Source organism: Aptenodytes patagonicus, chromosome 7 (assembly GCF_965638725.1).
Source record: "Aptenodytes patagonicus chromosome 7, bAptPat1.pri.cur, whole genome shotgun sequence".
Taxonomy (NCBI): domain Eukaryota; kingdom Metazoa; phylum Chordata; class Aves; order Sphenisciformes; family Spheniscidae; genus Aptenodytes; species Aptenodytes patagonicus.
Window position 1 is genome coordinate 20,090,221 of NC_134955.1, and position 26,385 is coordinate 20,116,605.

At 40.1% G+C, this 26,385-nt stretch overlaps 1 protein-coding gene across 9 annotated transcripts in view; it reads right to left on the reverse strand.

Moving 5' to 3' along the window:
* Positions 1–563: 563 nt before the first annotated feature.
* TSPAN4 (tetraspanin 4) overlaps positions 564–26,385 on the reverse strand; it is a 496,491-nt gene continuing 470,669 nt past the window's right edge. For 6 of the 9 annotated variants that reach the window (XM_076344250.1, XM_076344249.1, XM_076344248.1 and 3 more), the window contains 4 exons: positions 20,898–20,999; positions 12,277–12,408; positions 10,481–10,564; positions 564–7,644 (listed from right to left, as the gene is read on the reverse strand). In XM_076344250.1, the coding sequence (XP_076200365.1) occupies positions 7,576–7,644; positions 10,481–10,564; positions 12,277–12,408; positions 20,898–20,999 (387 nt within the window). In that variant the 3' untranslated portion in view covers positions 564–7,575. Of the gene's footprint in view, positions 7,645–7,744; positions 7,859–10,480; positions 10,565–12,276; positions 12,409–20,897; positions 21,000–26,385 lie in introns of those variants that run through there. The other 3 variants (XM_076344246.1, XM_076344247.1, XR_012995871.1) reach the window with 2 other exon arrangements.

Sequence of the window (26,385 nt, forward strand, 5' to 3'; positions counted from 1 at the left end):
TGCATCTGTGGATGACACAGTAACACTAAACAAGTTTCCAAGGTAAATTGGGTTAAAAGGAAAAAAAAATAATCCCCGCAGCATTAGTCTCTCTGGAGAATGCTAAACAACTAGTGACAGTTCTGCGTGATAACAGTGCTCATCTAGCCATTTGCAGGCTTGCATCAGAGAACTGAGGACACCGAGAGCAATTCAGATTTAGTCGCTAGTTAGGTCTATAACTAGGCTGACATGAGTTACTTGGTTACAGTACTCACTTTTCTCTGCTATGTAGGGACTATGGTCTCCTAACTCAGTGTCAAACCTGAACTTCCTAAAGCCATGTAAGATGTCTATCCTTGGGTACTTAAAGTTATAAAATACAAATAACTGAATCCCCTCTGCATTTGGCAGACTGGGACCTTGATTAACCAGGTATTCCTGTGTGCAGAACAGCAGATTTAAATGGTACAGTAGATGTGGAAGGGCTGGAACAGTGATGGGCTTAAGCTTTAGAGCCAAGGAAAGGTATTTGTGGAGGAGGGAGATGATGAGGTGCATCTGAACAGACTTTCACAAACCAGTTCCTGAAATCCCTTTATTTCTATAGTAATTTTTAGTATCTTCAGGATGAATGCTTTACACCTGAAACTCTTGTTGCTGTCCATATGGAAAAATAAACACATAAGCAATACACATTAACAGTTGTTTTTTATGCTATACTTTGTTTTATATAGATTTAATTATATACAGTTATATATTTTATTTTGTTGGCTGTGATTTGAACCATATTCTGTAATAGCAGTGCCATGCGAATGTAAGGGGAGGCTTATAGTGGATAAGGATCCCATCCTTTCAAGTTATTCTTGTAACCAAAAGTACGGGGAAGTCTCTGTTAAGCAATTCTGTAGTAACAAAGTGTTCTGCCTAAACAATTTCTGCATAGATACCAGGAAGTTATTTGAGAAAGCAGTTTAACTGATCAGCCATTTCTTCATTAAAAAACCATGTATTGCAAGATGACTTATAGGCCCTCTATGTAGCCATCTAACATGCACTGGTGTAGATTTGGTAGTGAATGCTTTCTGGCTGTTGGAGGGAGGAATGTAAACTAAGCTGTTCTTGCAGGTCAACAAAACCCATGATTTCTAGTGAACAGAATAACAGACAGTATTTCTATGGGGAAACAATTTTTTTTTTTTTTTTAAAAAAGGAAGCAAAGCCTAGGGTAAAATGACTTACAACTGATGGGATTTTAGAAAAACAGTCTTTCCAATAGCACTTGCCGGGTGAGTTAATAATGATAGATTCTTTATTTGTTTGGGGTTTTTAACATACGGGAAGGTAAAGAAACATAGGGCTCTGTACTTTGCACTTTTGATGTGTCAAGACAAAACTTTGGAATGAAGTTTCATAGGCTACCCTTAAGTCTCTTTGAAAATATCGCCGTATGGACAGAAAGTACTTTGTATTACACAGCTAGTATAATCAGCTAAGTCTGATATTCCCAGGTTGTGTTAAGTACATTTGAGAAAAATAGCAGGATGTCAGCTGAAATGCTAGGCTAGTTGTTGATTAAAATAGAAACACCTCTGTCTATGCCAACATGTAGTTCAAAAAGCAAAGACAACTGAACTAGGATAGCTGCTGGGTGAAGGTACACTGGGCTTAGTTTTTTGAAGCAATGGGATCTTGAAAATCAATAGCGTACTCTGTTACCTGGGTTTAAGTTTCATTATTAGTATTAGAAAGACAAATTAGGCTGTACAGGTAATACAGCTGCTCTGTGTCCATATATTTCTGTAAGAATCATTAAGTTGGCATTCCTGAAGTATAGAACCAATGGTGAATAAATGAAATTGAAAGGCAACATGTTAAAATCCATATAAGAAGGGTTCTTTTAAATGTATACAGCATGATGAAATTGTGAAATTCACTGGTACAATATAAGACTGAAGTGGAAAGTTTCACAAAGTCAGAAAGGGATTAAAGATAGATGTGGTTAATGAGACCATCTAGTGGTACACTTAACAGGATGAAGAAAATTCAAGTAAAATAAACGTGCCTACTGAATTGAGGGAGTTGTAAGAAACTTCCACCAAAGGTTTGGGTTATCCTTTATGAGGTTTCCTGCAACAACCTCTAAAACCTCTGGGTCTCCATTTTCAGGCCACGTCTACCCTTACACTTTCAACAGTATGCCTGTGGTAGTGTTCAGAATGCACCCAGTTTAGAGGCAATTTCACTTGCGAAGCTGTTTGACCTGGAGGGTACAATAAATTCTATTGAAAAAGGCAGCGTTAGACATGACTTCAGACAAGATACCTGGCTAACCAGACCTTTTTCTGATCTGACATAGTAGGCGTTCCTAGTTTTTCCATTTTAACGCAGTCTGGTGTTAATTTTATAAGCTTTTCTATGTAATTTCTGAATCGAAGCAATTACCTCAGAAAAAGAAAGTCCTTTTGTTTCAAAAATATCAGTAACAGACAAGTTCTAAACAGAAAATAATTGGTTTCGGGTCTAAGTATTTTGTTACACTGTAAACCTGATCTCCCAGTATTTTCTGAATTGTTATCAACTATCACATAATTTCAGGTTGCCCTTAAGAGGAAACAGAAAGGGGTGTAAATTTACCTGGGAATGGATAAGCCACTTATAGATTTATTTTGGGGGTTTTAAGGAAGGATGGGTCAAATCAAAGATAAGTAATGAGAAATGACAAAAATATGCTGTGTATTTTTTTGTATTGCGTACATACTGTGTGTGTGCACTTGCACACACACATCTTTGGGTTTGTATATACTCACTGTATAGCTTGTAGTGTAGATGATTATAAAGAATACAAAAGACATTCTGTTGTAAACTTTAAAGAATATTTAATAACTTTTAAAAAATAAAATGTATATTTTTAAATTTTGTTCTTTATATGAATGCACAAAAATGTATCATTGTAGTTGCAGCAACAAAATCCAAAGAACTGAGGAGACCTGCCCACTGTGGTAAGATACCAGTGACAATCTAGGAGAATTCACAATGGAATCAAACAAGATTTCCCATGGCGAGTCCTGGCTTGTTTTCTTACTGTGAATTGTCTAACTCGGTATCTATGAGGATCATTCACACTTAGCAAGAATCCTTCCAGACAGAGTTAATAAAGAGTCTGGTTTTAAAATAAATGCCACAATCAACTGCTGGTTTTTGTTGCTTACCTTTGGTGCCACGTTTATAGCACAACAATGAAGCAAGGGCTAAGTGAATGGCTTCAACTTTCTCCATGCTAACAACCTCCTGTCCTGTCCTGTCTATGAACGGGGGAAGAGGCAGCGGGGAGCCACGTGCACTGAAAGACGTAACCAGTTCTTAATTAGTTTGTGAGAAGTGAGGCATTTGGGTGGATTCGCATAGCAGCCATATTGCTGATGCAAGATAAAATATTTTTACAGCTTCTATGCGGTTCCTTCCTCTCCATATTATAAATAGCACAATGCTGCATTCAAATGGTAATTACTAAATGGAAGAATAAACCTTTAAGAGTTTATATTATTTGAGGGAACAAAGAAGTATTCACAGAACAGAAACTGGAGTGAATTTCAGTGATTGTGCGCTATAAGATGTGGAGCTAAATCTGTTGTACAAGCAATAAGATTTGGCTGCTACTGACAGTTACTGTACAGGAAAATAAACCATATTCTATTAAATATATATACACATATATATATATTATTATAATTGTGAAGATGAAAAGCCAGCAGTATACTGGACTGAATCTAAAAGCTAAATCCTGATGTTGCTGAATGCAGTAGGTCCAGCCATGTGCCCTGTGCCTTCACATCTTGTTATGAAGCAGAAAGAGCAAGGAATATAAATAAGGAGGGCTCTCCTTCAATGTCTTTTTTTCCTTTGGGTCTGTCTTTAACTTAAATGTATTGAGTCCTCCTTCATGTTTAAAGATAAGAAGTGAAAATAATATAAAAGACTTTACTAAAAGTGACAAAACACTAATGGAAGCAATTGGAATGACTTCTGTGTTGCTCTGCATACATACGATATAAGCAGCCTTTTAAATGGGTATTATGTACTACAGGGTATTTATTTATAATCAACCAGCTCAACATGTAGTTTTATGCATAATATGGAACTTTTTTTTAAAAAAAAAAAAGATTGTTGCTGTTACATATCACAAAATATTCTGACCTCGTCAGCAGAGAAAGGATGCAATGCTTTTAAAAAGAAAATATGGTAAGTCTGAGGCTTGTTATACATAGTGTGTTCAGAGGTTTGAAATTGGATTGTGCTGGTAATGCTTTAGGCACCATAACATCTGTTTGGCCTGTGTGAAGAGAGTTAATAACATCAAATATAGAAAATAGTCCAGTTCAAATTATAAACAAGTTGCAGTAGCACCTCAGTTGGCGGTGTAAGGGTAGTGTTTAAAAAAAGAATTATTAGCAGTAATGTGTGGTCTGGTGTGGGGGTGGTTTTTTTTTTTTCCTTTCTTTCTTTTCAGCAGTTAGTGCCATATGTTTCTGTTGCAGTGACTGGGATTTACAAAGTGAGTATTGCTTATACTCCCTATAGATATGTGTGTTTGAAAAGTGAGGCAGTTTATCTTGTTGTAAAGACACCTAAACTGTGGAAAATGTTTAGAGGGAACCACAAAGTGTGACTTGTCTTCAGTCTCTGTTTCTCATTTGTTTCTTTTGTAGGTTTAGCTGAAGTCTAGCAGTCTTCTCTAAGAGCTCAGCACATATTATTGGGAGACTCACAGAATGAGAATTTGTGATCTCTCCTCCCTATGCCACCATCAGGCAAATTGATGAGAGTTGCCCTCTGTGGGAGCTCTGTTGCACAATGGTTTGCTCTTATCAACTGAGCTATCATCAGCCTGCTGTCTCTGTTAATTTTTAATGGCAGGGATCACTACAAATAGACTTGTCTACCTTTTATCTTTCTTAAAAATCAATGTTTTAGTAATGTATTCATCACTCTGTTATGCTGCTTTTCAGCAGTGGAAACTCTGAGCTGTCAGCAGGAGCAGCTGTGTGTACAAACTATAAACCATGGCAAGAACTAATGGTACATCTAACCTGGAATTGTGTCTATGCAGGTAAGAAAGGAACAGAGTGGAGAGAGGGAAGGAACGAACTTACACCATCTTTCAAAGAGCAGGACTGTTGACAGGTCAGCTGGGCTCAGGAAGCAGAGAGCATTGAGACCGTGGTGGTTGTAACACCAAGAGTAAGTCTCTTGCTTAGGCTACAGGGTGCCTGTGTGTGGACTACTCACTCAGTTTAACCTCTCTGTCTTGGGTCGAAGTCTGTTAACATTTGCCAAGGTTTGTTAGTGTGGCAGTAAAATCCTTTAGTGGTGGTGAGGTCGCTGTGATAGTGAGTGGGAATCCACATAAAATGCACACAAGTAATACATTACTTTGAACTTAGCCTGCACAGCTAAATGCCCCATGCTACAGAGGTTGATGCGTAAAGGTGGGGGGTAAGATTTTGGAAGATAATTGCTTTTTCACACACCAGACTGTCCTAAGCACTTCCCCACAAAACATGGAGTAGTTCGGGCCTGAGGGTGAGTAGACTGCAGGAAATCGGCAAAGAGGAGAAAAAAAAAAAAAACAAAAACCCAAAACCTAAGCAGTGAGAGTGGTATTTGTCAATGGTGCAGGTCCAGGAAAAAAGTTATTTACAGGTGTTAAGGAGGTTGTTCAAGGCTGTGGGTTGGCGAGTCCAGCTTTACTGCTGGAAATTGCCTTTAAATCAAAGTAAGCAAAATGTCACTCAGCTGAGACCTGCTGTTGTAAGTACTAAAGGTACAGGGTAACTTTTTTTGCCTGAACTTGATGCATGCTTCTAGTCTGTCACAGTAGGATTGGCTGCATTGAGCTTTCTGGGAAAACAGGGCACCATGGTTGTGCCTCTGGTGTATTGTCAGTGGCTGAGAGGTCCTCAAAGGCTGGCTGCACGGAGCAGGCCAGCTGCACTGCTCTGTTTGCCTGTTCCCTGCTGTGTCCTTTCCATGGGGTGCTTCAGCTTCTTGCTGTCACATGTGTGTTATCTGGGGCTGCTTGCTGATGGGGAATTGTTTGTTTGAATAATAGGAAACACCTGATTCTTAACCTCATCACTAGAAGCTATGCACAGAAGGGTACTACATAAATTACTTCAGTTACCAATGCAGGGTGGGGAAATGGGACAACTGGTGGTTGTTCTCTGGCTAAGGAGAGTTATGATTTTGATTTCTGCAAATTCCAGAAAGTGTGGGGCATATTCTAGCCAACAGCCAGGTGGAGGGAGATGGGTCTGAAAAACAGAACTGAGAGGTGACTCCCATTCTAACAAAGACTGATGTGTCTTGGCTGTTGTAAGCATGCAGCTGGAAAAAAAAAAAAGCTAAGCATAAAAACATCTGAAGTCTTAACTCTGAGAAAAATAAGCAATGTGCAAAAGATTTTTCCTCAGCAAGGCAAACTCTATCATACTGGCAGATGATGATATCCCAAAGTAAATTAATGAAATGGTGACATTCAGGGAAGGAACAGCTGACAGCTTTGTACGGATCTTCAAGTGTGGAAATGAGTGATATTTTTTTGGCAGACTAACTTGAAACAGGGATGATAAATAAAACCATAGTAGAATGACAGAGAGAGCCCACTCACAAGTTGTTTACTGAAATGAAGATACAGCTGAAAGTAATTACTTGTTTCCCAGAGGTATAAGTGATAGTGCCTCCTACAAGAAATAATACTGGATTATTTCAGTTGGAATGTAAAATGGGATCGAAAGGTTCCCTCTTTCTGAGGTTAGATGCTGGGTATTTTCACCTCCTTTCAGACCAGTATGTGTATATGAATGTAATACATATTACATATACAGTCAACCATCTGTATGCCACTGGCAATTAGTAAGTGAGACAATGTCCAATATTGTTTTCCCTTAATAGCCAGATCTCACTGTACAGATTCAGATTAAAAGCCTGACTTTGCAGCGCATAAGATTAAAAATACTCCTTTAAAATAACATATTTCTGAAGATGATCCTCTCCTGGCTACAAAATCATCAAGACGCTTGGAGGCAGGGCTGCTTGATCTTGACATTTTAGCTGTGTACAAACTGTAGTAAAACTACAATTGCATTCAGTGCTAGCTACTCTGTACCTTCTTTCCATGCTGAAGAATACTCATTTTCTACACCCTCTCTTCCAGACCGTGAAATGCAGGAAGGCAACCTGGCAGGTTTTGCAGAGGTTGCCTCAGTGCAATCTTTTCCTAACATCGGTTTGCAGATCAGCCCCTCATAAGCAGCCTCCTTTGCCTTGCCATAGGCCATGGAAAAGGAACCATTGCTCTTTGGAGGTTTTCTTCTGTTTAAAGACAAGGCTGCTTCTTACCTGTGCCAGTTCAAGTACTGACTTTTTCTTTTCTTCCTCCTTCAGTAAAGTGGGGTGATTCACAAAATCTTCAGAAAGATAGCATTATACACAGGTTATAGTACAAAGGGGGGTGGGGGCGGAGACATGAATGAGCATGAAGGAGATTTCTCCTGTGTCCTTTGGAGGAGGAGCAGAAAGATTGGGAATGGTATCCTATGCACAGTAGGTGTCTGCCTTGACTACCTGACAGTACATGGTCATTGCAAAGGTGAGTCCGAGAATCTAAAAGAAAAAACAAAAACCCAATCAATCGTTTTTCAGTAAGTAAAAAAACCCCCTATTTATTGGGGGGGGGGGGGGGAAGAGAGAAAAGCATGCTTACACTGGTTTTGTTCACACACAGGAAGACACACCACATACTGCTTTTCCTGCCGGTTCATGTCCTTGTTGTGTTCCTAGTTTCTGTCTGTCTTTTGTCCTTATCTGTATTGCTGTTCTACAGAATGAACAATGAGAGCACGGGAGAGTTGATTTCTCCACGAAAAGCAGCCACCAGATACTCGGAAGAGGTATATTGAAAAGAAATGTTTGGATGTCTTTTGCTCGAAAATATTTTATAGTAGCAACCCACAGCTGTGGGGCTATCTCTGTAGCTATTGCTTTGAAAGACAATCAGGTTCATCCTTGACCCAAAGGATGCTGTGGTTTGCTTGACTGTACTTTACTTTTCCAAGCGTATGTGTGCAGAGATTCCTGTGGGGGAATCACTGGAGCCTGTCCATGCATTAATCATAACCATCAATGCCTCATCAACAATGTATGTGTCTTTCTAGTCAGCCTATTCAAGAGAAGCAGCAGGGAGGTGGTGGTTCTTCTCCCAGCCCAACTACTGACCTGCTGTGCTGCCTCTGGTACATTACTTGATCAGAAAAGGGGATGGGGAAGAAAGTCTTATTTTCCTTGCAGTTGAAGTACTTACATGAACGTACTAAGTGGTTGTTACTATTCCTTTGCAACACCATTGTAAAAATTGTCATTGAAATAAAGGTTTGCCAGGTAGAATTCATACAGAAAAATTTCTATTTTAAGCACTTAATTTGACCATTTCAAATTTAGTCTTTACATGAAGAGTAGTTCCTGTTAATGAGTATTTTGAAAGAGTATGTGAATAACACACATACTACTTTATAAATAACAGCTTTACAAACATTGTTTTTTCTTTATCTTCATTTCCCATTCTTCCATGGTGAAATAAGATTGTTAGGCTTTAGTGTGCTGTTTTATAGTAAGCACGTGCCTTTTGGAAGTATCCCCTGAACACTGCCTTCTACTTCCTAGCAAAGGAACACCTTCAGGGACACTGCATAATAAAACCTCAGTGGCTGAATTTGTTTTATAATTTCAAGCATGCATGATGAAGATTCTTCTGCCACGTGTGCTGTATGTCTTTCAAGTTGTGTCACTGTATGATTCTAACGATAAGATTTTTAACATGAAAAACAAGCTGTCACATGCTTAGGGCTGGAACAACACTGTAACAGCAACAACAGAGGGAGCCCAGTTCATTTCAGGTGACAGTGCGTCAAAAGTTTTCTCATCAATTAAATTCAGTCACATAGTGCAGCTGGAAGACAGACTAAAGATGTTTTGTGTTCTGAGGTGTTTTCTCTGTATTTCACAGCATTTACTGGGAATATTACATTGTCTGAAGTGTTTTCTCCCATGCAAACTAGTAATTTCTTTCTGTCAGAAAGATAGTATTCTCTTAAATACCCTCTGTATAATCAAAGTCTGTGAGAAGGACTCTGACATGGGCTGCTGGTTTTTAATGTATCTTTTAAAGACTCCCTGAATGCTGAATAGATGTTCAGAAGCTGTTTTTTTAAATATGGTAATATATTAACAACAGTCTTTCTTACATTGTCTCTCTGTCATATGATCTTGTTGTGCTTATCTTTTTTCCTAAGCATATCCGCTTACTATACTGGAAAACAAAAACCAAAACTCTACTGAATTTGGGCCCACAAGGAGTCAGGCGTTTGCATTAATAAGTTGCAGCCAATATGTGACATATGAGAGAGTAAGATACATGCCATTCTGCCTGATCTGACATTAGTGTGAATGAGTGGAATTCTGATCCCAGGCTCTCTCTTGCTGCTGGTAGTGGTACATCATGCAAAATTAAAAAAAAAAGGGTTAATCTGGAGTTACATGGTATTAATTAGCTTAGTGATGCCATCCTTTGCTTATATGTTGAGTGTGAGAGAGCGGTGGAGCTGGAAATTAAAGCTCCATCTTCACTGCATTCAGGAATGTGACTTTGGGCCATAAATGGAGGGCTGACATACAGCTGAAACAGCCTGAGCTCCAGCACAGCTTTCACCTGTGTATCCTCAGGCTAAGGTTTGTGCCATTGGGGCTATGCTATGGCCACAACCATGGCAAGCCGGATTAAAGACACAGGTATGTAAGAGACAAGGTACTACACTGATGACTGATTCTTCTCTGACCAAGTTATGCTGGAAATAACTGCAGGTCAAAAATCTGATAGGCAAGTCTATGCTAATCTTACCTACCTCGTTTCCCTGCAATTAATAGAAAAGCAGCATGGTTTTATTGGCAAGGCTGAGTAGTGGTAACAACATGCCAACTTGTAACTTACCCTAGGACTGAGGATAGGGTTGAAGACTTAAGTTACCTTTAGGCTAGTCTGAAGGTAGATACTTAGCCTAAGTGGATGGTCCTCTCTGGAGAATTACTGGACAAACACAGGTACCCTAAAAGGCAAAATTCACCCTACCCTGACTAGGCTTCCGTCTTTGGATGACGAGAACTACCTCTCTACTGAGTCTAGTCTAAGCCTTAGATAAACCAGTTGGTAAAGCGCCTGTTCTTTGCAGTGCATCATAAAACAGAAAATGTGTGCAGTATTCCTAGTTCTGTACCTTGTACATAGTATTTTAACTAAATTAAACATAAAAGACAAATCCTGCAGAGTTTTACTCTAACATGCAAAATTTTGAATTATTAAAACAGCCTGGGGCAGAGTATATCTGGATCTATGGTTACTTATTTCGTTATGATTAATTAGGATTTGAAAACTGATATTAAACTGTACCTGCACCATAGCTGTGCACAATCCAAAGATTCCCACTGCTAGTAAGTTTTCCTGGAGCCATATTTTCACTGTTTCATAGCAAGGCTGGAAAATACCCAGAATATTGTATTAGCCATAAACACACAGCTCTACGCCCCGGGAATATACAGACAGAAAAGAGCCAGCTCAGACTAAGCTGCTTGGTAGCCTGGACTATCATTTCAGCATTGGAGCAACTACCGTGTATTTCTGGGTTGAAGCTTGAACATAGAGTACTAATTGTAATGACACAAAAAAAGTGCACCTGCAAAATGCTGCATGAGCACTGCTCCATATAAATTGGGCCAGTAAATTTAAAACAAGTAGTGGATCTGGGTCCTCATTGACTTCTAGAAACCAACTAGAAGCAGTTAGAAGTTCAGAATGAGCCTTTCATTTTCTCCATGTTTCAGGAAAACAAATATTTATTATATATAGGTATATCAAACCCAAAAGTTCCAGTGAGAGCTGGTCAGTAGCCACTCCTGCTGCACATGGGCCCATTTCATACCATTTTTCCATCATTTCAAATATTTCAAGTATGGATGCTTCTCCATTATTTTCTTCGTGTTTTAAATTCTGCAGTAGCTGTAACCTCATGCTCCTGGCCCAGCTTTGGGGAGGGTGGAATTGGCCCAAGTGAAACCTTTCTTTAAATAATGTGTAAATAATAAATAATGTCTGTAAGACAACCTTGTGCAGAAATTGTGCCCTCTGTCTTGTAAATGTACATGGCCAAGAATCATTCAGTCTTCAGTTAGTGGCTTTCACATATGTATAAAGGAAAAACTATTAATGCCCACCAGAAGACATGGTGTTAACCTGCACTGATCTTCTTTAAATAAGTCCTTAAATTCAAAATTTGACTTGGAGCTACTCAAGAGGTAGAAGGGTTGGATTTTGAATGTTTGGTTGGAACTCAGCCTCTGCCAGTGCCAGTCCATGCATATGAAATCTCACTAGAAAGTGGCCAAGAGAGCTTTACTCATTGTCTTCACAAACCATTAGAACAGCAAAACTTTCTTATAATTCCACTTCATCAAATGGCCTTACTCCACACCTCTCCTGGGTAATTGCAGTACCTGTAATTAGCACAAAGAATTGCTGAGCTAATTTCATTGAAGAATTTAAGCTCTGACTGTCTGCTCTGGAAGGATCTTGCTGAGGACATTGTAGGGAAATTAGCCCATGGAGTTTTGAATTTGGTTACAGGCAAGCACAGAAACTCATTGCAAAAAAAAAAATGCTACTAGCAATTCAGTGGAACAGTTCCCACTCTCCTACTGTGCAGTGGAAGCCCCTGAACTAGGGTTCCTGGCAGGAGCAGAGCAGTCCAGGCTCACACAGTCCTCTTGCCTCATGACTGCCTGGGCCACGATAAGCTATGGCTGCTGCTCCAGGGCTTGTGCTATGTGTGTGGATGAGCCATTTGCCTTTATCTCTACCTGACTCCAGTAGGTGGGACATTAAAAGGATAATCCTGTTATTTCCTAGCTAGGTCTAGCTAGACTGTGCTCCAGATCAGTGTTGGAAGGTACTTTTGTCTGCAATGTGAAACAACAGCTTGGAGCCTACTGAAAGGAGCCTTCAGCTCGTAAAAATAATTAAATTGGTAGTTTCATTGGAGGTCAAAATCCACAGTTCAACATGAGCCTTCTGAAACTACCTGATTAAAGATGAGTAAGGGTACAAAACACCTTATCATCTATATATAGCCCTGCAAATGACTAGCTGCCGGCCCTTCACCTGGGTTGCAAGGCAGCTGCTGAGCTACTTACTGCTTTCCACCAGGTCCCTGGGGAATGGAGTCCACAGTTCTCACTGAATTCTAAGCAGCAGGAGTCTGGCACCCGGGTTGTATTGTACACTTCAAACCAGTCAGTGTAGTTGGAGACTCCACAGCATCTGAACTGGAAAAAGAAGAGCCGAGACGATACCGTAAGTATGATCTGTCACTGACTTCTGTGCATTCTGACTTCTGCCTCTGAGTTGGACATTCAGTACATTTCGATTACACCAGCAGAGGCTTGGAATTTTAAAGAAATACAGTATTATTTCCTGAGCTTTACCCAAATAGATCCTCCACACACACTCTTTTATTATGTTTAAATATGGTCTTGCATGTAGCTATGTTGATACAAGAAGCAAAGGCACCTACTTGCAGTGGCAGGACACTGCAGGAGCTGAAGCAGGACAACCCCAGCCAAGTACTGAGGTTAAGAGTTGATGTGATTGAGCAGGATTATAACAATTGTTTGCAGCTTGTTGCCAGGAAAAAAAAAATATTTAAGACACAGATACAGCACCCAGGAGATGAAGCTACTGGGATCTCTACCGCACACTACTTCTGAAATCATGATTGAAGTTAACAAGGCAAATTTCTCTCTAACCTGTTAATTACTGATCACCTTTGAAAGTCTTAGTAAAAGATGGATTTCCTCCTCTTCTCTCTTTGGTGCAGTTCCTTAATGTCATCATCTGATGCTGCTAAACAGCGGTGCTTTAAGTGTCTGCATTAACTGTCTGCATATGACGACATATGTTAATGACTAACATTGCTAAACATATTTAGCAATGTTAGTGCTAAATCAGAAGGTTTGACTTTGGTAGCGGGATGAAAGGTATAGGAAATATACATAGTACAAGGAATGGCTCTGTGACCATCTTCCCCCTCTGGAAACTCGTATATTCCTGTGATACAAAATAAGCTAAGACTCATTGCCATATAGATGTATACACCATCTGCCACTCCTATGTGAACTCACAAGTATGAATTCGTCGGTATTTAGACAGTTTACCACTAATGAGTAAAACAAGATGACATTGGGCTGCAGAACTGTTCTCTGCTATTGCCAGTACTTCATGCTTTTTCAAGGCTATGCCAGCCTACTTAGCCCCAAAATAATGACTTGCCAAGATCTTATTTTTTAAGTGTGATTTTATATAAGCCTGTACAGTATTTTTTGCATCCCTATAGAGACCGTTCCTCTTGTTTCTGATAGACTCATAATCATGCAGATGTCTGCATCACCAGGACCAAGGACCTAATTCAGATCCCGATGTTTACACTGGGCTAAGGGAGAGTTTTCCATATATATATATATAATAGTTGTAGAGTCTATGGGCACAGAGGGCTGAGTGTTGAAGTCTTGTTGCACACACAAGATCTGCCATTCGAGACCAATAGAGGGCAGAGGTGTCACGCATTGCCTCACACATCATACAATGCTTCAAGCACACACATAAAAGTAGTCCATGATAGAGAGGTTTCAGTGCTCACAGCACTGTTTTTCTTCTGCCAAGCAAAAGTCAGAAATCTTTCCCAGACTAACATCTATCCCCCCAAGGTTCTGCTCAGAATTCTGATTTGGCCCGTGGCAGGAATCAATCCTTAGCTTGCAACTGTTTGATTTGTGAGTTTACAGGCTTCATTTTGTACAAACCAACTTGAAAGTAAAAAAAGTTTGTGACTTTCTTTTTTTCCTCTGTGTTCCTTAACATAAGACAGGAGCTCTGTGCGTAACAGGTCCCAAAAGCGGATAGGAGCGGCATGGAACACATGGCATGCATTTGAGGAAAGCTGGTTTATCTGGAAATCTAACAAGAAGGTCTTGCAGGCTGTCATCGTTAGAGTCAGGAGGCAGCTCTTTGATAGACAGTGAGAAATGACAGCTTGTAAATAGCAAGCCTTGAAAACGTGGCTCATCTGTGATGTAGAAAGTGCAACAGTAAGGGCTGACATTTGAGTGATGTTCTGGCCAAACACAAGTGACACAAGTTTGCATAAATTGGGACTAGACCCCTTTTCCCCATAATATTGCATGTCTGAGGGTGTCAAAGTCTGACAGAATAAGGAGATGAAGTACAGGTTTTGTAGTTAAGGGCTCACTAACAGGTTGAGGACAGCTGTTCCTATGGAGCCTGTGAAGCAGAAGGTAGCTAGGCCATGATCTAGGGTTGGAACTCCAAAGAGTAAAAACTTCCTGGTAAGCCAGAAGGTAGAAATAGGAGGACATGCAGTTGCAAAGACAAGCTGCAGTTGGACACACATTGCGTGCCCACGCAGATCCTCTGTGTATCATACAAGAGCAGAGGATTAAATATTGATACTTGCCTGCCACTGCTGGCAGACAAGGCAGTCCCAGCAATGGGAGAAAGGGCTAAGAAAAGATCAAGGGTAAAAAAGACTGAAGTAGCATGAGGATCAATAGTCTTGGGACTGGAAGAAATAATGTCTGGAACTATAACTGGAAGAGATGTCATGTCTTTGGAAGACAAATGAAAGATGAGCAATGGTATTAAGCAGTGGATGATGCACAATCCTAAAGGAGAGGAGGTGACGAACACAGAAGAGTACTAACTCCACAGAGACCAGAGAGTGCACGAGCAAGTGAGCGAGCAGTGTTCAATGAAGACCAAGTCCAGTGAATGGTATCTCTAGGGAGCAGAGACACTGACCCATGGCAGTAGGTCAAAGAGGCAAGAACAGGGAAACAGGCAGCAGTGGGATTGAATGGGTCACTAGTATAGATTCAGCAAAGGAGTCCAGGTAGTAGCCAAAAAGCTACAATAAGCTGAGAGCTCAGTACATTCAGAGACTTAATTATGGAGGCTCAAGTAGAGAAGAGAGAGCGGGGGAGTGATTTGGGATCATGTGACAAGTGACTGATTTATCCTGTGTGCATGAAGCTGAATGATAAGTAGCCAAATTGTTGAGGGAGATGAGGGACTATTAGAAGAAAGGGGAATATTGAGAACAAAGAGCAAAATAAGATTTTTTTAGAGTCCTCTTAGATTTGAGATCAATGTTCTCTTTTTTAAAATTTACAAGGTTTCTGAGCAAGGATAGTTGGAGACAGTCCTACACTTGGAGGATGGAGAAAGCTCAGGTCACACAAAGGGTAATTTCTGTCACCAGCAGTTTGTTGTAGCCAGTTACACCAGACTTCATGTTCTTCCACAAAGGCTGATGTTCTGTCAATGCCAGAAAGTAAAACTGCCTGACTGTCATGAAGCAATTGCAGCCTTGATTCTTGCTACAACCACATTCATTTTTTGGTCATATTTACAGTCCTGTCTTGTTCCCTTCAGTAGTGAAGTGATAAAATTAGATGAGGTTGCCTAATTGATTAGTTCTGTTCCTAGTTTCAACAGGGAACAATACACATGTTTTTTAGAAACAAATACAAACTAACAGTGCTTATTTTGGGGTACCCAGACTGAACACACTTTAAAAGGGGGTAATCTATTAAAAATGTCAGCTACTGTCTTGAATAGCAGTAACTTTAAGACACCTTGACTTGGACACCTCAGGTCACTTGATTCTAGGGCTTGCAGGTGTGAAGCAGCATGCATGATTATATGCAATTGTACCTGCCCACACGAACAAATGCATAAGGTGACAATCGGGTAGTAGTTCTGGGGACACTCGTACAGTGTTAGGCAGAGTTGCTGAAAGAAGCAAAAGGTTGTCAAATGCCTCTGAGTATCTAAGCTCCTGCTGCTGAACATTTCCAGGAATACTGACAATACGCTGCTGTTTGCTTTACATGTTTCATGTGGGAGGCTCTGTCTCCTGAGATGTCAAAACACATTTTTTCCTTCCTTTGTTAGAGACTTATGTCACTCCCCTGTTGATTACCCGTGGGGTTCTGAAGCGGTTTGTCAGTTCCCAAGAGCTCAGGACACGCAGGGGCTGCTCAACACAGTGATGCAGTCAAAGGTCATACTGCTGAGGAGTGCTTTTCCCAGCCAAGCAGCACCGAACAGCACTGAGGTCTCTCTGCTGTATTTATGGAACGCAACGCTGCTTGCAAATAGCTTAATTTTTGTGTTAACATGGGGTATCTAGGGCTGGTAATTAATGTTAAACACGAAGTTTCTATCTTAAATAGAAATGTTAAGGAATTAGATTCTTGTATGTACTTTACAGGCAATCCCAGTATTGAAGGCTAAGTAGGCCTTACTTTCTTTGCCAAATTCCTGCAAAATCACCCAGGCTGGGATAGGGTTCATGAAGATAAACAGACACCCAATCCTTGTTGCAGACACTCCTGGTTTTCTGGGTTTGTGAATGTGACAAGAGCTAGGGACAAGGTAGGGTGCCTTTTTCCTCCATCACTGTAAAAAGTGGTGAATAAGATAGTTTTACTCTAAAATCATGTTTAATGGGTGGTTTGGATTACTTCAGCAGTAATCCTGAAGCATGGTTTGATCTAACAGAATCAGTGACTGGGGTAGAGGGAGGTGGGTCAAATTTTGTTCTCAGTTACAGTGGTCTAAATAGACATGAAAGGCATTACACAGCAGTAAAAGTGAGCTGAATTTGCTCACTTTAGTGAAGCTAATGCATTTTCTGCATGCCTCTCAAATTACTGCCGGTTAGTTAAAAGGAGAAGTGTTCAAATATTGATCACAAAGATGTTGGGGATAAAGCAACATTTTAAAAATTAATGCCTATTTCTCATTTCCTAATGTTCTCCACCTTTAACGTTAACCAGTCCTGGTTGATAAGGAGTGTAATGCAGTTCAGGGTAACTTACATCCTAAACTATTAGAATTTTAGTCATGTTTAAAATCAGTTTGTAAGCTTTCGTGGTCTTCAGTCACAACACACAAAAGTCACCTGCTTGTGTTTCTGATCCTTTTAAGGTTTGAAACTCTATTGAGAAAGTCTGTGAGTATGGTTAGCTGAAGATATTAAAAAGAAATCAATAAAATGTTCTAATTTGAAACAGCTCCCTGACCTAGGGGCTTAATACGACTGCAGAATGAGTCTAGTGCTTTTCCTCTAACATGCGTTGCACGTATGCAGCTCAACCCAACTCCTTTATCGGTAATCTGAACAGATCAGTCATGGACCAAAACTGCAACTTCCTCCTTAAAGACGGGCCTGATGGACCCTGCTTTTTCCTTGTTCCTAGTTACTTAGGAATTGTATGCTTCTGTTAAAAAGAGGAAAACCATTTCTTAAGGCACAAAGGCTTCAGAGGAGAAAGCCCCCCAAAAAAGGTGCTCAGGCCTTTCACACTTGAAGAAGAAATACAGTAATCACCACTCACAAGTCACTGTGTGCGCACTGGGTATCCATACTCTCAGTCAAAACTCCCCTCTGATTTGTGATTGGCCAGGCCCACAGAAATCAAATGCCATCTAAATGTGGTTCTGTTTCTGGAAACACTTTTTTTCCCCTTCTTTAAGCAAAAGTTGCCATACACAGTCGTACTTAGTGAACTCAGGGTGGGGATGGTCTCTATCTAAGCTAATAGCAGGAGAAATGAAGAACTATGCCAGAGCTTAGATCCCTCGTGTCTGAGCCTACTACTTTAACCACGGTGCCATCCTTCTGCTCAAGCTCTGAAAAATACTTTTGCAAAGAAAGGAGTGTGAATGCAGAGAGGACAAGGTAGAAGGACTCATTATTTCTGTTACTGTCATGTTTTTTACCTGTCATGCTTTCTTCTGAGGCTGCTGTTCTCCATCCATGTACAGACATGGCCCATAGCTCAACTGATGACTGATGTCTACTGGCCCCATTAGAAAAGTCAGTGCTGAGACATTGTCCTATATGGTAACATGGTTAGCTCTAATGTGGGGTTTTTTTGAGAGCTGTCTCTTAGGAACCAGAATGCAAACAGCAAGCCTGGGCTGGGACTTCCCTTTCAGAAAGTCCCCTGTATTGCCCTAATCCTCCTATCAGTGATTACACTCTACTGATTAGGGATGTAAGGGATAACGATTATTACTGAACACAAAAAGTAATACTTGGCATTTACATAGCGCTATTCAAATGCAAAGTGTTTTACATAATTAACCATGCTGGGATTGCCTTCGCTGCACCACTGCAATAGTCTATTCCTAAATAGTTTTGAAAGATACATGTGAAAACCAATTATGCAGAGCAGTAAAAATGGATCTGTGGGAGCTCTTTGCTTTTCTCCTCAGTGCCCAGCATGGGGAGCACGGAGACTTTAACACTATGGTACTGTCAAGACAGTGCATGGTAATTTCATAGTTGCCATGTTAGAAAAGAGAGTGATGTAACATGACTGTACATGGCTTGCGAGATGGCACTTTCCTATTACCTTTTAGGCCCCTAAGACCTAGCTAACATTAGTTTCATCTGAAACTTATAAGACACTCTTTAAACTGTAATAAGCTTCAAGGCCAAAGGAATCATTAAGACAATTGAGCATGATCTGTAGCACTACACAGACCACAGACTATTGTGTCCTGCCTCAAACCCAAGCTTGTCACTGAACAAGACCATTTCTTTTAGACAAAAAACCCTGTCGAGTTCAGAGAAAAAGACTGCACCATCCTGCTGTACAATGGCATCCTACCATCAGATATCTGTATCTTGAGTTTTTAGCTCTTGGATCAATTATAGAGCCCTTTTCTTCCAAAAGCCTCTTCCCTTCCTGCTCTCTTTTTAACGACTGCAATCACATCACTACTTCATCTTTTCCCGGTTATATAAAGCTTTTAAAATTTCTCACCATAATGTAAATTCTCATTATTCTTTTACATCTTTTCTGAATCCAATCCAACTTGTGAACATCTTGAAAAAATGTGACTAGGTGAACTAGACATAGTATGTATTGTTACACTTATTTTACAGAAAGGGGAGCAGAAGCATGGGGTTTATATCCCATAAGTCCTCCAAATAATGCTTTTTCCCCCACCTTTGCTATATGCTTTTAACAGTTCTTGGTGTGTCACTGAAACCAGATTAATATTTACTGCAAAGATATTATTAGTAATTTTTACTACACTTTTAATAAGCAGAGTTAAGTTAGTGTAAAAGAGTAAAACTTCTAATATTGTTTGATATAAGCAATGATATTAAAAATTTTATCTGTTTTTCACATGGCTTACTCTTGGGCTAGCACCACAAAATGCATTTCTCTTGTCAGTAATTGATGCCTTCTCATATTTGATCATAGTATTGGAAGAGAAAAATATTAAAAATATTGCAAGATGCTGAGGCCTTTTAAAGGTAACCGAAAGTACCTTCCACATGCAGTTTTTAGGGTGCAGGACTGGAAAGCTTATTAGCTTGTTTGCTGGACCTGAGCTGTTTGTCTTTCACACACAGTACCGTTGCTGTCAACCTACTGCACTCAATACAGACAGCTCCCGCAGCCCCAAAGATGCACATGGAATTTGGCCAACCAGTTCTTTTGCTCTGCTAGTGACCCAAAATTTTTAATTTCTCAGACCTTTTCCCTTAGTAGCCTGCTGCTCCTGTTATCTTATATTGTACAGAAGAGTTACATGTGAATCTTGACACTACCAGACTGAAAGATGTTCGGGATTTCAGCCTAAATGGCAACAGAGGAAGTAAAAGCTAAATGAGCAGGTTTATCGTATCAGAATGTGGTAGGTAGCCCATTCATCATCTCAAATAGTTCATGTAACCTTGGAAGCATTGGGAGAGGTTATCATCTTTGGCCGATTTAAGACATCAGCGGCAAGACTAAAGCCCTGCCTGTCTGTACCATGCTAGCACCTCTGAAGGAGAAATTGAGAAAGCTATACAAGATTTTTTGAGTGAAGCCGAGGCAGTACAAGTGTTTCTTCCTAAAGCAGAATAAAAGTTGGAGCACTTTTCCTGATTCAAGAAGCAGAGAAAATCAAATCAGAAAGATCACCCCCAAGAGAACTGATTGAACTGAATATGAAAAGAGAAGGACAGAGCTAATAAACCTGAACTGTTAGTGATGGTGTTTCCTCAGCAAGCCAGACAAGGACAAAAGGAGGGAGCCAGCTATAGTGTTCACTAGTCTTTATGAGACAAACACTGGCAGAGTGCTGTCAGAGTGTCAGAAGGATGCAACAGCGGTGGCAACACAGCAAAAAGCATTCCCAGCCCATCTGTGATGGAGAATGATTGAATTCTGCTGGGAAAAATGTACTGACTGCAGGAGGAGGCTGTAAATACCATGGCCAGTTTCCATTTTGACTACACTAGTGGAAACCAACAATAGCAACGAAAGGAGACAGGACAAAAATGAAAAGGGGTTGGAAGTGGTTCTTTGTTATTAACGCTATTACTCTTCATTCCAACATAAGCTGTCCCTTTGACTTTAAAGAGAAGGTACTGCTTGTTTCCTGTCTGACCATCTCCTTCACTCTCTGCACAGCACAGAACTATATGATATCTAGGCATCAACACAATATAAATTTTTAAAAGAAATAAGCTATCCTGGTCAAAGGAGAAATAAATAAAAAATACCATTTGTTACAAAAAGCAGAGAATTTGGTTGCTAATGTGCTGACTAGGTGGGAGGAAGAGATTGGCTTGGGATCTGGAGGTTTAATTAGGTTCACACCCACAACATGCTGTAACAGAACCCAGAGGGTAGAGAGGAAGAAAAAAAAAGCAGCTCAGACTTACATCTGTTTGAATGATGCTCCATGCATTAGTTAGGCCAATATTTCCATCTGTCCCATACAAATGAAGCCCTTTCTTCAGATCCCGCTGAGCATACTTGTCAATCTAAAACCAACAACAAAAGACACAAAACTCAAAATTTTCTGAGTACCACATTTCAGAATGAAAGTGCACGGAGCAGGGAGATGTTGGACAACAGTCCTATACTGAAATGAATAAAAAGTTAACCAACATTTCCTAAAGCCTTTCGCCAGTAGAGCTGGTATCTATTACAGGTATCTGCATTTTGTAAAGAACATGAGGAGTTCCTGTTCTGAGTTAATGTTCATGTTTTCCATCACAGACTTCCAGAACATCTTTTCCCTTCTCACTTAACCACCAAAGTACTATAGAGAGACTGGATTGTGTTTAATCATTCATTTTTTGCAAATGAGGCCTATATATGAAAACATTCATCTACCCACAGCATTTCCTTTTAGCTTAATATCTTTAATTGTGACCAAGTACCCCTCAGCATCTTCCATACGCTTCCTGGGAGACCAACAGCGGCATTAACATCTGAATTGTGTTCATTATATCTGCCAGGGTATCCCACTTCTTACAGCAGGATGGACATAGTTATATTGAAGCATCAGGGAATGAGCTATCCAAAATTCAGGACAGAGAGGATTTAAGAATTTAGTTACTAAATGGAGCTGCTCTTAAATAAATGCATTTTTGTTGATTTAATGAAAGTACAAAGTTCTGCTTTAGAGGCTTTTGCAATTGAAGATGGTAGTTTCTTATTGAGAGTCTCTGCTGGTAAAGCAGGCTATTGTTGGATCCACTGGTCACCACCAGGTAGTATCCAAAAGGATTACAAGTGCATCTCTCCCATTTTAACCATACATACACATTTCTACAGAATCAAGCAAACACAAAAAAGGAAGTAAATAATAAATGGATATTCACGGTTTAACCTGATTTTTCTGTTGTAAATGAAAAGCACTGAATAGTGCTGCTCAAATACGCCTGTACATTCCCCCCTCCCCTGGGTGCTTGTCAATGTTAGTGGTCTGTTCAACACCAGAGGTATAGCAAGAAGGGTGAGCAGACCTGTCCCATTTTCTTCTCCATCAATCTGCTATAAATCTGACTGCAAAACGCAGTGCCACTCTGAGATCTTTCTGCTACAACAGTCAAAAAGAAAACCAAAATTAAATTCACAACTTGCTTCATGGGGACAGTCTAAGTTAATACATACTCTCTTCCATATTGGACAACAGACAGACATGGTGTATTCTCTAGCGATTGCCCCTCTGACACTAGTCATTCCAGCTGAGAGGGGTCTAAAATGAAGTAACCAATGCTAGTTTTGAGTTAACAGAGGGAACAAAGGTCTTCTGTTTCTACCATACATTTGGAGTTTCCTTCTGCTTTGTTCAGTCAGAATTGTTTTCATTTGCTCCTGGGAAAAAAACTGGATGCAAAGTATCTTCCACAGTGTAAAAGAGGAATTTTCAACCCACTACATCATAATTACTACGGGGTAAATGTAAAGTTACTCAACAATATGACTCCACAAAAAACTATGACCTCAGAAGTTCATCATGTCCAAGAAATCTCTGCTGTGTGTGCAAAGGGTTGTGCTTGGTCTCTTCAGTTCTATTGTTTCCTTCCCAAAAGTTTACCACCATCAAGCTGAGCCACTAATAGCTTTGGGACAGTACAAGAAAGATGTACAACTTAATCTCAGCACCTTAACTGTCATGCAAGCACTTTGTCATGGATGACTATCTTGAACTGTAGGTGCTGTACTCACACTGTAATTATCATGTAAGCTGCTTTTGACTTTACACAGAGATTATACATAGTCACTGGTACGTTAATGAGAAGAGAAAACCAAAGCTGAAAGCGATCATTAAATTTGGAACTAGTTGAGAAGATTACAGGCAATAAATGATAAACTTAAATGTGTGGGGGATTCCTAGCATTCATTTAAGAATTAGATTGAACTGGGTTTCAGCTCTTCACTTACCCTCAGCTCCCTGCGTCTCAACTGGGCCTGCTGTAGTCTCGAGCAGAGCCATCAATTAGAATGGAAGTGCACGATTGTGTTGCTAGTCTGAGAGAGGCTTTGAAATTTATTTAGTGCCCTACAGAGGTAGTGAGGTAAATTAATTGTTGAAAAACTAATTCTTATTCAGAAAGGGACAGAGGTAGAGAGGAACAGCATAGATGAGGGCAGGTGGGGACAGAAATCTAGCTAGTAGATCTGTTGCCTTGAAGATGAAAGAGAAAGGTCCATTTGGAATATTAATTTATCACACCTGAGAAAATCTGCCCTGTAAAGTGAGAGAGCTATGCATCAGCCTACAGTTCATATCACCACTAATCTGGAACAAGGGAGATAAGGTCAAATGAAACAGTGATGCTTATCTGAAGGGCAAATGCCATGCTACCAAAAGGATGCAAAATGCAAAGTTTGCATTTCCTCACTCAAATTTTGCTTTGCAAACCAATGCAGTGGCTCAGCATGATAATCCCTTTTACCAGGGCTCACAGGCTGCCCTTGTTAATGCAATCTTCACTATGCAGTCCTGTTTGAGATTAATAATGATAATAACAACAACAACCTAATAATTTAATAACTTACGATCAATATTTATAAAGTACTTCAAGATCAGGAACAACATTTTGTTAGCCCACGTGTGCTTTAACATGGTCTCAAGAGATTGCCTCACCAAGCATTGCTGCTCTTCCTTTTACCTGGAGAAGACACACTAGCAAGCAACTTGCTGAGGCAAAATGAAAGCAAGTCCTCTCTTCCTCATAAAATTAACCACTTTTCCCTGCACAAAGAGTGCAAGACCTTCATACTGGGAACACAACTGGCAACGGATTTCCATATTTCAGAAACTGAGTAAACAGCAGAGCATTACTCAAGAAAACAGGCACTGTGTGACCAGTTCTCTCACTGCTATTTTAAAAAGCCTCAACATCAAGTCCCTCAACATCAAGTCATGTGCACATTGTATGACCCATTATTATTTGTTGTTTTAAAAAGAAAGTGCCTGTTTGAATCTTCCTTGGAAGAGGACATAAGCTTTTTATAATCCCACACCACATGTGTGTCTCATTTCCTTATCTCTATCACCTCTATGCAGGTTGCAACTTTGAAAGAGGCATATACATGCTGTGAAACAGTATCTCCAGATTTCTTTACTTTTTTATTTCATGTCCACTGACATGGGAAGGTATCTGGAAATCTCACACAGTTTTATACATATATACACACACACAGAGAGCTTTATATTTATTTGATTGATTGTCAATGTAGGATTTTACATAGTTCTCCTTTACTACAGTTTCCAACTGATCTTCTAACCAAGAAGATGTGCTGTAAATGCACCAGAGTGCTATTCTCTGAAGAGCAGTTGATTTAAAACCTCTTTTTCACAGAGCTATTCCTTAAAGCATTCATGCTTTCATGTTTGCTTAAACTAGGGTCAAAAAGGTCTTCATCATCACCTAGAAATAACCTCGTACAGCACAACTGAGTCTGTGCCCTTTGACACCAGGAGAAAGGGGAAGCAGGCATTGGCCTTTGGCCTCCTGTCACTTGTGTCTGCAGCTGAGGTACCAGCATGAAGTCCCCCACCGTCTGTGTCTCTCCTGTTTCTAGCCAGTTACAAACAGCCTTTATTTTTAATGTGTTAAAATTAAACTTGAAAATTGCATGAATTAATCAGTCTTGACGCAGAAGTAGCCTTGGACTTCTAAGAGCACAGATGATATTAAAGATCATTTCTCTCATTCAGGCTGCGAGGAGTTCAGTGTCTACGTGCAGTCCTATTAAAAGCACATTGACCTCCGCTTGAATAACCTGTGTACAAGGTTATAAGATGGATATTTTTCCCCTAATTGAAGCACTGCTTGAAGTTCTAGACATATGATTCCTACTGGCTTTGACCAGAGAAGGGTAAGTAAAACTCAATACCTATTTGTGGAGCATAGCTGGCAAATGCTCCTCCAGGTAATTCTGTTGCCTGCTAACCTCAATTTTGTTTCTTCCTCAAAATATTTTTAGAATAGCAGGAACTTTTCAATATGCCTTTATTGTAATTGTATATTTGATTTAAATGAAAACTCACAAAACACCCCCAGCTGTTTCTTCTGCCTTCAGTTTGAGTTTTTCAGAAAATGATCTTTCTGAAAATGAAATGCTGCACCACAGTGATTCATCGCGTCTCCTGACAAATGATCCCACCCAGCATTCACCAATCTGTCAGCTTCTCTTGTTTGTCTCTGTGCTACCAGTCCTCAGCCAGGCAAAATGTCTATCGCAAAACAGGGACTGTAAGTACTACATTAAATATTCTGCAATTTCAATCTGCTGTGTTCTCCCATACGCAAGCCAGGCCCTTCACAAAGCACAACTCTATCTAGTGAAGGAGCACAATAAAACGTAATAAAAACTCTCAGCAGGCAAACCGTTACTCTAAATGAGATGCCTATTTTTAGTCATGTGGAATGCCAGAGATTTTCTTAGAAGAAAGAGTTTCTGAAAGGTTAGGCAGTAAGAACCTTTTATCAATCTGGAAGTGAAGCAGAAAAAAATTATTTTCCTCCTTGGGATTCATTGGTCAACAGATGAGAGGTGTAAGCTTCAAGCTGGCACCCCATCCATGTCAATTCCTATGACTTCTGGCTTCAGACACATTGGAGGCTTGTTCATGCTTATCAGTGCCATCAGATTTCAGTGGTGTTTCTACTAACATAAGTTAAATATGTCCTGTTGCTTAGTGTGGTAATCCACTACAATCCACGACTGCAAGAGAACCACTTCTTAGAGTGGGGCATGCATATTACTAGCACTTTATCTAAGGTAAGATCCTGTTCCCACTGCACTGAGCACAAATAACTTTCTCACTGACTTCCATTAGGCCCTAATTTGGCTCTTGAATCTCTCATTGTCCTATTAAAAAGACTTTCTAAAACCTTGTACTACTCTACAGTAGACAAGTCGTGTGCAGAGAGTTTCAGGCAATGAAGGAAACTCAGTATTTGAACTAGAAAAGAGAAAGCTACAAGAGATGCAGCAGGACTGGAGAGAAACTGCCAGAGGTCAGGAAAAGTGGCTGGAAGCAGCTGATGCAGTGACAGAGAATGAGCAGAGATCTGTCTGAGCCTCATCTAGACTACAGCTGTGACAAAACATCCCATAAAAAAATCTTACTTAAGCCTGCGTATAAATTCAGGCCAAATTAAAAAGTGGTTCCTTCTTAATCTGTATTCCCTCAAGACAGCTACTTAAGCTGTAGCAATTTACACATAAGGCTTGTTTTACTGTCAGCTTTGTCTCCTCATTGCTTCGGAAATCCGGATCCTCCAAGCAGAATTGTGGCTGGCTGGCTGACGAGCCCAGCTGCAGAAGCCAGCATCCTTTCAAGAGGACCAAGAGCTGTCAGACTCCACCTTGCCTCCTTGAATAAGACAATCTAGAAATAAT